The sequence below is a fragment of the Nicrophorus vespilloides genome, unplaced genomic scaffold, assembly GCF_001412225.1.
Source record: "Nicrophorus vespilloides isolate i.1.1-1 unplaced genomic scaffold, Nicve_v1.0, whole genome shotgun sequence".
NCBI classification, from domain to species: domain Eukaryota; kingdom Metazoa; phylum Arthropoda; class Insecta; order Coleoptera; family Silphidae; genus Nicrophorus; species Nicrophorus vespilloides.
Genome location: NW_017097980.1, coordinates 1 through 10,982, shown reverse-complemented (window position 1 = coordinate 10,982; position 10,982 = coordinate 1). Strand labels below are relative to the sequence as shown.

Sequence of the window (10,982 nt, the reverse complement as noted above, 5' to 3'; positions counted from 1 at the left end):
AAAGAGTGGAAATCGCATAATTTCGTTCCAAAAGCGCGGATTTTTTTGATGTTCGATGATGCAATCGATGCGAATCTAATTGGAAATCAAGTTGTTACAATCAGGGATGACGAAATCATTGATTTGCATACAAATAAACAGTACGATTCTGATTGGAAACTGAATTTGAAGTTGAGGAAGTTCCGGATTTCCCTTTTCAATTGTCCACCTTATTTGAAGTACGATGCAATCAAAGGTGTTTACGGTGGAATTGAAAAGTTTATACTTGACGAGATGACGAAGGATTGGGACGTTGATTTGATGCCTAGGAAGAAGTACTCTTGGGGTTCGGTTCTTGAGGATGTCAGATTGAGGAGGAGCGATTTGGCCACGTGCGGACATTGGATGTGGAGGGTTACGCAACTCAATATCGAAGCCGTGCAGTATATGCAAGGATGCGCCACGTATTTGGTGCCGAAACCGACGGTAATAGCGACGACGATTTTCGATCCGTTCTCATTGTGCATCTGGATTTTGATTGCGATCTTAACGCAGATCGTCTCGTTCATCCTGTATTTAACGCAAAAGTATATAGTTGGGATAAACAGGAATTACAGTTACTGCTTCTTGGAGGTGTTCCGGATTTTGGCTCTAAACCCGATGACGAATTTTCCGACGCACCGGAATCTAAAGTTCATTTTGGTCTTGTGGTATTCGACCGCTCTTCAGTTGAGCATCGCTTTCTCTGCTGGTTTCACCAGCACTTTAACGCACGAGAAGTACACGAATCCTGTTGACAATATCAAGGATATAGTTTACAATGATGTCGCTTGCTACGATGTTGGGACTAGTCTCTCGTCGTGGCTCAAGTATTCGGATAACGTTTTCGTGAAGATGCTGGCCAAAACGATCATTTCCAATCACACCATGGAGAACTTACCGGACGACGCGTGTCTAGGAGCTAATGTCATCCGCAGATTCGTCGTGCCGGAGATCTCGGACATTCGCGAAGACATCAAAGATAAAATCAAGTTGATCTCAGAATGCGTAGGCGAATTCTTTTTAACTTTCGCCCTGCAAAAGAACTCACCTTATTCGGAATTCGTCGACCGGAAAATAAGGATGTTTCAAGAGCACGGCTTAACAGAAGTCTGGTTCAAGTACGCCATATACCAGGACTACAATTACTGGCAGAAGATGTCTCAGTACGTCATGCCGCGTACCTCGATCATAAGGAAAAAGTTGAATTACGATCAGATGGAGGGAGCCTTCTACGTTCTACTCGTCGGCCTCTTAACAGCGTTCGCCGCCTTCATCATCGAGAGTTTCAATTAGTCGCGTGAATAATAAACGATAATTTCACGCGTCAAACTCCCAAGAGAACCTAACTGCTCTTTCACGCATTAACGATATTGAAATAGATCAATCACCGAAAACTAAACACGAACCGAGACAACCAAGTTTATTATTTAAAAGCAAAAAGTCAAACAATGAAAATCATCCCAATACTAACGCTGCTCATAACGTGCAAAGCAGAAACACTAATCGATTTGATGAAGAACAGTTTCGAAAATGGAAACGAAACGATTTTAGTCTTATCCAACGATTATTACCCTCAAGAAATCGCGGCTTTAAATTACGCAATGATTAATTACGATTTAAGCGAATTCAAGAATTTCCAAGCCCCAATCGACGGTTACTTAATCGCTTTGAACGAAACCTCCCCAACGAAATTACTCAAAATCCAATTGAAACCTCACCTTAAAACTATAATACTAGTTTCCGATTACAACGATAGGAATTGGGAAATTTACGCTGCAAAAACAGGATCGGATTTGGTTTTGGTGAAAGATTTAAACGATTCCAAAACAATAATCAACAATTTCCAAGGGAAGATCAAAGCTTCGGTTTTCGACTGCGCTCCTTTCGTTGATATCGATGAGGATGGTAACGTTGCTTCCGGTTTGGAGTTGGATATAATCAAAGAAGTCTTCGGAGATGTTGAATTTACCGTTCATGGAGTGGAGGAACGCGTGAGTTTGTACACGATAGTTTTGAACGATTCGCTTACAAAGAAAACGGACGTTTCGATGTGCTCGCAATGGCAATCGGTTTTAGCGAAAACCGAAGTTGATATCAGTTTTCCGTACACGCAAATGTGCATAACGTTCTTGGTGCATAAACCTCAACTCGTTCCGAGTTCCAGATTCGTTTATCAACCGTTCAAATTGGAATTGTGGTTAGGCATATTCTTCCTCCTCTTGATGATCTCTTTCGTTGCTCGAATCCTTCGCAAGATGTATGGATTTTACTTGATTGTGACGATGGGAAATATTTGCATGAAAGCTCTTCAAATTTTAGTGCTTCAAGGTATAAAGTTTCCTAACGGCGCTTTGAGATGTCTTCTATTCTTTTGGTTGATCACGACGGTGCTCTTGAGCACGTATTATTCGGCTGGTTTTGCGAGCACTTTAACTTCGCCCGGTTATTCGAAACCTATAAACACTCTTCAGGATATGGTGGATGAGGGAATCCATTGGGGAGGGCCGGATATGGGCAATTACAAGACGTTGGAGGGATTCCCGAAAGCGGCGCTGGAAAAGCTCTTGGAAAACTACGAATTAGAGGATAATTTCGATGTTGTTAACAGCAGATTACGGACGAAGAAGTACGCGACGTACGTGAAGATATTCCCCAATGTGGAATTCGTCACGGACACCGAATTCTTGGACTCTTACGGGCAAAGAAACCTGAAAGTTCTGCTCGATTGCGCCGCGGAATACTTCATGGTCTTCGGGCTACCGAAATCCTCGCCGCACACAGCGATCCTCGACAAGAAAATCCAGGCATTCAGCGCGCACGGCTTCATCAACCATTGGACTTCGAAAGCTTTAACTCCAGAATTGAAGTACATGAAGAATTACTTCACGAAATCGTCGAGCGTCGCGAGGACACCTCTCAACTTGATCAAACTGCAGGGCGCGTTCTACCTATTGATTGTCGGCTCGGTAATTTCGTTGATCGCCTTTTGCGTAGAGCAAACACACATCGCTGCCGCGTTTAATTTCGAATAAATACGAAATCCTCCTCGGCAATAAATTACACGATTAATGGTGTTTGCCTTGTTAAGTGTTCCCATTCTCGAGGCGAAACAACAAGTCTCCTTCAACCCTTAAACGCTAACAATCGTCGCAAATGATACATGGAAAAAAAAACAAGGTGACAAAGAATGAAAAAAAAAGACCGCTCGTAATGGAAAAGATCTCAGATAAAGCACTTATAATGAGACCGGTTCAGAACCGAAACGCACCGTTATACAATACCATCGTTACGCGACGTATCATCCGCAAACACAAAGAGTTTTTCAACTGTTTTCACAGGTAACACGCTATATTCTAAAACACCGCTGTAATCGTAACAATTGAAATAAAGCAATTTGTATTGAAAATTTGCACTTAATCTAATTAAATTTAAATGTTAATTGTTGATAGTTAAGTAACAAAACATCTTAAAATTTGCACGAAAAGTCACAATAAAATGTATCTTAAAAGTTGTCTTATTAATTAACCTACTTTAATTGTTTGATTTGTCATTTTTATTAATAACAGTTATTAAATTACAATTGTTAACAAATTTGACGTTTGTGTGACAATTGTTTTTTGATTTTCAATTAACCAAATTTTGACATTACGTGAATTTTCACATTAAATTTTACAATAATTATAAAAAAAAATGATATAACATTTCTAATTTAATCACTCAACTTTGATTCACCGGAAAGACTATACTTTCGTGTTTAATTTGCGCATCTGATGATTAAATTAGCGTGCGTAGTTATCAAGTAATTAGACAAAACGTGATGACACAATATTTTCTGTTTCACTTTGACATATGTCACAAATATCTGACATTAGGATTATATGTCATAACGTCAGTTTATCTTCAATATGAATACTCAATTATGTAATTAGAGGTTAAAATTTAATAGCTTATAATGAGAAAAATCACTTTAAATTTTCTATAATATGCACATTGAATAACCGATTGAATCTTCATTATTAATCGAGTAATTTAGTACGAGGTAAATACTTATTATGTTCTTTCCAAACGAGACTCGTGGTGTAGTCGAAGTTGAATCAGTAACAATAATAAGGTTGCATGTTAATTACACAAACAACAGAAAAAGAATGATGTCAAGTGGTAGGGCACGTGGGAAAAAAAAACGTATTGTGGACAAACTGAATATTACGTAATTACAAGGCAGCAACAGATAGAGAGCAGCAACGATGTGGAATTATAATGATTGGTGGGCACGCAACAAATTAATCGCAATGTTATTTCTGAACGTCGAGCAAACCGCTCTACACCTTTTTAACGATAATCAAACAAGACCTAAATATATTTAAGAAGACGTAAAATGCTTCGGTTGCTCAAAAACCATCATCATGCGCTTCTCCATCGTCGTTTTCCTTACAACTATACTAACAATTAAAGTTGAAGCGAATTGCAGTATGCAGAGGCAAATCGACGAGAAGAAGTGGATACAGATAATAACGAAAGCAGTGAACTACTCGTTCGTAGAAAAGAATTACATCAACTTCTTATCGGACGGTTGTTACCTGTCGCATTTAGTCGAAAGAGCTCTATCGGATTCAGGGACTGCTGTAACGGTTCGTCCATACAAGAAAGTTAATCGCGAAACTGCCGAAGAAGAGAATCCGTGCGACGGTTACATAATAGCCACTTCACAGTTTGGATCTCTCAAGAAATTGATTGCAGGAAACGAGTTTAAACCGCACAAGAGGTTATTGATTTTCTACAATTGGAAAGACGACTTCTTCGTGTCACCATTCACCGAAGCCGTCTCGGTGAAAGGGCTTGACATTATGGTGATGCAAGGATTCAACTTTGATTTAGAGGATGAGATTCACTGCATACAGCAAAAGAACGAGTTTCAGGTGATTTACTTGAAGAACAACGAAACCGAAACGAAAGTCACGAAATCGTTTTTCGCCTACAAAGAGTGGAAACCTCGAGATGGACCTTTCGTTGGCGCCGCTTTCAATTGCAGCCCTTTCCTTATAGTCGGAGACAAATTAGACGGTTTGGAATACAGAATCATCAAGCAAATCGCACAGATAAAAGGTTGGCCTTTGGAGTTGAAGATTTTGGAAAGTGTGGAGAACGCGAGTCTGTACGGTAAGGTTTTGGAAGCGCTCAAATTGCAAGAAGCTGATGTTGGACTCTGCAGCCAATGGATCTCAGTTGTGCCTATGGATCAATACGACATTACGTATCCTTACACTCAACTCTGCATAACGTTTTTAGCCCCAAAACCGAAATTATTACCAGAACAAACTTTAATCTTTCAATCGTTGAATTCGACGGTTTGGGCTATTCTTTTAACACTTGTGACTGTTATAATCTTGTTAACTATGTACTTGAGATGGTTGCATCCGAATGAAAAGAAGGATTACGTTGTTGGTATTTTAGACGTGCTGAGGATTTGCACGCAAAGTTCGATACCCAAATTCCAGTTCACCGGTTGGAACGCTCTTCGCGTTTTACTAATCGCCTGGTGCTTCAACTCTCTGCTAATCAACACCGGATATTCCGCCGGATACACCAGCTCAAGAACTACACCGAAGACGTCGAAACCCATCGACACTCTAGAAGAAATGGTCGATGCGAACATCCAATGGGGCGGCCCAGATTTCGCCAACAAATTAACACTTCAAGAGCATCCCAACAAGTACGTTAATAAGCTATTGAACAACTACCATTTGGAAGCGAGCATAGCGCAAAGAAACGAAAGAATCCACCAATTGAATTACGCAATTTACGTGAAAGTGCTACCAAGAAAATACATCACCAACACGGAGACTTTGGACGTGTTCGGTAGATCGCATATGAGAGTGTTAAAAGAGTGCGTTTCGGAGGGATACATTGTTTTCTCGCTGAGGAAGAACTCACCGTACACCGGCATTCTTTCGACTTACATCATCAAGTTCGTCGAGCACGGATTGATCAATTACTGGGACATGGTCATCCGGATTGTTTCCGAGCTGAATTACATGTCCAACTTTTACTCCTCGTACGCAACGAAAATCGGGCAGAAAAAGCCATTAACGCTAATCGAAATGCAGGCGGCTTTCTTACTTTTAACCGTCGGACTCGTCGCAGCCGCGCTCACTTTACTTTTAGAACTCTTCCTAACCAGAAAGTAACACTACTCTCCATCCGTTTACATTGGCAAACAAACTAATTCAATTTAATTTAATTTGCAGATAATGTTGCTTCTAATGCTGCTCAACCTCGCGGCCCTGGCGAAATGCAACGAAGATAGAATAGTCGATTTCGTATCGTCGATCATCTGCAATTCGTTCGATGAATTCCAAACCATATTTTACATAAGCGACGGCTCCAGCTTCACCGATTACATCCACAAATCGCTGCAGAAAGATCTCACGATGGTCGTGGTGCCGCCGTACGAGAACGTCTTGAATTACAGACCTGAAAATTTTCGCGCCGTCGGCGCTATAATCGCCACGGCTAATTTAACTTATTTGAATGCAATTTTAGGCGAGAAAAGTATCGGCGATTTCAAAATGTATCCGCATTACAGAATCTTAATTTTCTTGCAAGGAGTTGAAGCGGATTATAAGAAATACCCGTTCGATTTCGCGCAAGACATCGAAGCTTTGGATCTGATGATCGTTCAAGTCGAGACGATAGAAGAGTTCAAATCGAAGCGCAATTTCCTTATCAAACTCATTTACTTGAATAAGGATAAAGTTATATTGGAGTGGAATGGTGAAGATGAATTGCAGCTCGATGTTGATGATTTAAATATGTTGGAATGGAAACCGAAAGATGAGTACGTCTTCAACGTAGCCGCATTCAATTGTCCACCGTACATTTACTCCACGGACAAGGAAGCTTACGACGGAATCGAATTCAGGATTATTCAGCACATCATGAGAAAGTTCAAGGTGGAGTATCAGATTTTCACGGAGAAGGAGCGCGAAGGGCGCAACGAAAGCTTGTATTCGATTGTAAAAGAGTCGGTTTACAATGGAAGCAGCGACATCGCCGTTTGCTCTCACTGGATGTTGTCTTTAGGGAAATATTTCTCCATGTATGATACGACCTTTCCCTACGCTCAAGCTTGCATAACGTTTCTGGTACCGAAACCGCAACCGAAACCCGACAGCGGCTTCATCTTTCAACCGCTGCAACCGACCACTTGGATCTTGATGTTCACCAGTTCATTCACCACCACCTTAATACTCTACGGTTTAGGAATGTACTATAAAACTGTTCGCAACGACCCGAATCCCTTCGCGAATCTCGTCGACAGTTACCTGGTGATTGTCCGGATCTTCACCTTGAGCGGACTTAACGTTTTCCCGAAACCCTCTCTACGAGGAATCCGCATTTTCTTGACCTGCTGGTCCTTAAACACTCTCCTCTTGGCCACAGCTTACGCGGCGGGCTTCACCAGCGCCTTGACCAGCGTACAATTCTCCGACCCAATCAACACTCTTCAAGACATGGTGAACCACAACATCTTCTGGGGTGGTCCAGACTTGAACACGAAGGCAATGCTCGAGGGAGGAAACGAAATCCACCGGATGATTGCGAAAAATTACGGGATCGAACCGAACAACCGGTACAGAGATATGCGCGTGAGATGCAACAATTACGCACTCATCGTCAAAAAGTTGTCGCAGTATTACTTAACGGACACGGAAACGTTGGATAGTTACGCTAAAACGCACATGAAAATATTGAACGAATGCGTCGGGGAATTTGGCATCATCTTGATTCTCCGCAAATCCTCACCATTCACGAAGATCTTCACCGAGCAGATCACAAGGCTTCTGGAGCACGGCTTCATAGACTACTGGTACGCAAAGATGATGTCCAACTACAATCTCGATTACCTCTACAACTTCTTCACCTCTCACACGGAAGCAACCGTATCAAGACCGTTGAGAAGTAGCCAACTGCTTGGAAACTTCTATCTGTTATTAGCAGGACTCACAATCTCAGCCCTAACATTTTTCATCGAGTGCCTCGTTAAGCACTACTCGAGGCAGCAATATTACTTTAATTATTAATCTTTGATTCGTAAACTATCAATAAATTAGTAGAATACTCACTGCCGCAAAATATATCCCCGTACTGTCCTTTCTTCAATCCCAATCTTCCGCTGAGAGCCTTAGGTTTAGGTTTGCAGTGCGTGGTGAAGCAAGGAGCGTCCGGATGCCGGAACTCCCACATCGCTTGCCACAGCTTCAAACCATTCTCCAAACGGAAATTCTGGAAATCCGACTCCTTCAGGCTCTGACAAATCGGTGCGAACAAGTACACAAACAGCTACAAAAAAAGAATAATTACAACCAATTAACAATTTAACTTAATAATATCACCGTCATTGTTGGTATCGAAAATAGGTAATAGAAGGGCGACGTGTGGTAAATTCCTTTCTCGAAGTCTGCATCCGAGCATTCCTCAGCCGCATCCAGCAGGATCCAATGGAGAGTGTACAGAAGTTTGCTCTCCACCGCTCCCAATATCTGTATGTTTCCATCCTTCATCCTAAAAGTTAGACAATTGAGTTTTTCAAATAATCAACATCGAGATGAGACGAACCTATTGAATAACACCGAAGCGGTGCAGTGCATCACGTAGGGCAACGCCGCCTGGATCAGTCTCCATCGAGGAAGACTCTTGAAGGCCTCCGAAAGATCGGGTTTCAGATCGGTTATGATATTCTGCACGAGGACCTTTTCGAACACCTTGCATGATTCCTTCAGCACGTGATGGACGGGATTTTGTTGACATATCTGAAAGAAGCAAAACATAATAATTTAAACCTTTATAACATATAATTTATATAAATATGCACATCTGGTAATACTTGACAAGTTCTTGTACAAGTAAGGTGAACTTGCATTATCACAAGTTACTTGACAAGTATCCCATTGCGAGATGAAATTAGATGAGTTTCAATCAATAATGCATTTAAACACTTAATTACCGAACATGATGTCTCGTGAACTTTTCCCAATTTCGATTTGACGAACGGTATGACCTGCTTCCACAGGAATATTTGAATCGGTATGGGAATGGACTGATCCGTGAGGTTGTCAATTGAGCAGGTGTGATCCGGGTCTATGGGCATCTGAATCAAAATAAAATTAATTAAAGAGAGATTTATAAATCTTTGGACAACAAGATCTTACCTTGACTTATATAAAACTATAACGTGTATATTATATAACAAATATATAAATATCTATAAAAATGTGCTCGGCAATAAAGCCCTTTGTTTCTCATCTAGCTCATCGTGTTTACTACAAAAAAGTGAGGAAGGACAGAACGCACGGCGGAGGCTGCATCGATTTTCTGCAGGATGCTGCGCGCGTGCAAAATCCTGCGCGATCGGAAATGTCACTAGGTAACAGTCCATTAAACGGCAGCAGGAAATAACAGTTACCTCATCTCACCTTAATATATCGATTATCACCTGCAATCAAAATATACAACAAACAAACAAACAAAATGATAACTTAAAGTGAGTTTCATCTCATTGCTTCATCATAAGAAACAAATGAAAGTACACATAACTTGTCAGAAAGTTTTAAACCAAAGATTTCATCTATGTCTCGATTTAATCCAAAATAACCCTTTAATTTTATACTTACTCAATAAGTCTTGATTCTTTAAGTTCTATGAAACTGAATTTGGCTTAACACACCGAAACTGCATCATCTTAAATACGCACATTGTTGAGAGCAAGAATCGTCACTTAATTTGACATAAGTCAAAATTTAACGTTCAAAGTTAACTGAGATCAATTGTTGTATTGCATCATAGTTCGCTTATGTTTTTTCCAATTCAAATTTGGCATTTGAAATGTACGTTGTCACTTTTGTAATTTGATCTGTTGTTAAATCTTTCATTATTTTATAACTTTAAAAGTTTTTTAATTTAAATTTTACTATAATATGAAATGCAACAAAAGTTAAGTAATTTTCTTATAATTAAGAAAAAAACGTGAAAACTCTTTGTTTCTCAACGAAAAACGATTTTTAAGAAAATCCTATTCACTTTTTTTTTTCAATTTCTCCAGCTCTTAGCAGCCGACTCCGCGACAACACGAAGATGCCGATAGTTACGTTGGAAAGGTGAAGTTTTGAGCTTTGAATTGTGTGGTCGATGATGTAATTATCTCGCCAAATTGGATTGAGAATGAATTTAAAATGCTTAATTTTGATAACTTATAGTAGATGCCACAATTCCGACAGTCGGATCATTGGAAAAGTTGTAGTTTTTTCTTTTTAATTTGCATAATTAATGATTTAATTAGTGGTAATCGATTAATTTTAAATAATCGTTAAATAAATGGATATATTCCCATATATTTAAAACTTTTAATTTACTTTAATTCTTTCGCTTTCGTTTGCTATAAAGTAAATTAGTTTTGGTCCATTAATAAGAAAGTTATTAAACTTTAATGTAACTGTCTGCAACCACACATACCATTTCCTGCAAATTCCGACAGATGTCGCTGCATGCTTTAATTAAAATGCATATAACTCGAAAACTAATTAGCATTTGAATGATTAGACTAAAGTAATGACATTACGTCTGTTCAAGCATTATGTTAACATGTTTGTTTATTTAAATTAGAACGTTTTTAAGGAAGTGGATTTTGTGCAGCGCCAAAATGCCTGAACTGCAACCTTTGAAACATTGCTAACAGATGGCGCTAGCTGTCACGAAAAATGGGATACATATTTTGCGCCTAAAGTACAGGCAACCAAACATACACTTACACTTTGATGAACAAATAGGAAAACAACGACATAGATAATGGCTTGTATTTTCGCAAACATGAGCTCCCAGAAGAATGTTATACATGGATATTGATCTTGAATATACACGAATTAAAATGAGCCCAAATGTTACTTTGTAGCTGCAATGGTGTCCTC

The 10,982-nt window shown here is 39.7% G+C and overlaps 4 protein-coding genes across 4 annotated transcripts; 3 read left to right on the top strand and 1 right to left on the bottom strand.

Annotated features, from left to right (window-relative positions):
- The first annotated feature begins 273 nt into the window (after positions 1-273).
- LOC108561473 lies at positions 274-1,314 on the top strand. The gene has a single exon (XM_017919420.1). The coding sequence runs from the start codon at positions 274-276 to the stop codon at positions 1,312-1,314; it is 1,041 nt and encodes a 346-aa protein (XP_017774909.1).
- A 308-nt stretch (positions 1,315-1,622) lies between these two features.
- On the top strand, positions 1,623-3,053 carry LOC108561472. Its single transcript, XM_017919418.1, has one exon. It carries the CDS (start codon positions 1,623-1,625, stop codon positions 3,051-3,053), a length of 1,431 nt encoding a protein of 476 aa, XP_017774907.1.
- A 3,216-nt stretch (positions 3,054-6,269) lies between these two features.
- LOC108561471 lies at positions 6,270-8,102 on the top strand. Its single transcript, XM_017919417.1, has one exon. The coding sequence runs from the start codon at positions 6,270-6,272 to the stop codon at positions 8,100-8,102; it is 1,833 nt and encodes a 610-aa protein (XP_017774906.1).
- Positions 8,099-9,742, bottom strand: LOC108561470 (protein unc-80 homolog). The gene is made up of 7 exons (XM_017919416.1): positions 9,693-9,742; positions 9,231-9,514; positions 9,026-9,169; positions 8,638-8,831; positions 8,415-8,583; positions 8,145-8,361; positions 8,099-8,103 (listed from the first exon to the last, which is right to left on the bottom strand). The coding sequence occupies exons 3-7, from the start codon at positions 9,167-9,169 to the stop codon at positions 8,099-8,101; spliced, it is 729 nt and encodes a 242-aa protein (XP_017774905.1). The 5' UTR covers positions 9,231-9,514; positions 9,693-9,742.
- Positions 9,743-10,982: the final 1,240 nt, after the last annotated feature.

What these genes read in the sequence shown, in the direction of transcription:
- LOC108561473 (XM_017919420.1), top strand. Translation starts at nt 274, where the DNA reads ATGACGAAGGATTGGGACGTTGATTTGATGCCTAGGAAGAAGTACTCT.
- LOC108561472 (XM_017919418.1), top strand. Translation starts at nt 1,623, where the DNA reads ATGATTAATTACGATTTAAGCGAATTCAAGAATTTCCAAGCCCCAATC.
- LOC108561471 (XM_017919417.1), top strand. Translation starts at nt 6,270, where the DNA reads ATGTTGCTTCTAATGCTGCTCAACCTCGCGGCCCTGGCGAAATGCAAC.
- LOC108561470 (XM_017919416.1), bottom strand. Translation starts at nt 9,169, where the DNA reads ATGCCCATAGACCCGGATCACACCTGCTCAATTGACAACCTCACGGAT. An exon ending in TTCACGAGACATCATGTTCG is followed by an intron (nt 8,832 to 9,025) that starts GTAATTAAGTGT and finishes TGCTTCTTTCAG; the next exon opens with ATATGTCAACAAAATCCCGT. An exon ending in TTTCGATACCAACAATGACG is followed by an intron (nt 8,362 to 8,414) that starts GTGATATTATTA and finishes CTTTTTTTGTAG; the next exon opens with CTGTTTGTGTACTTGTTCGC.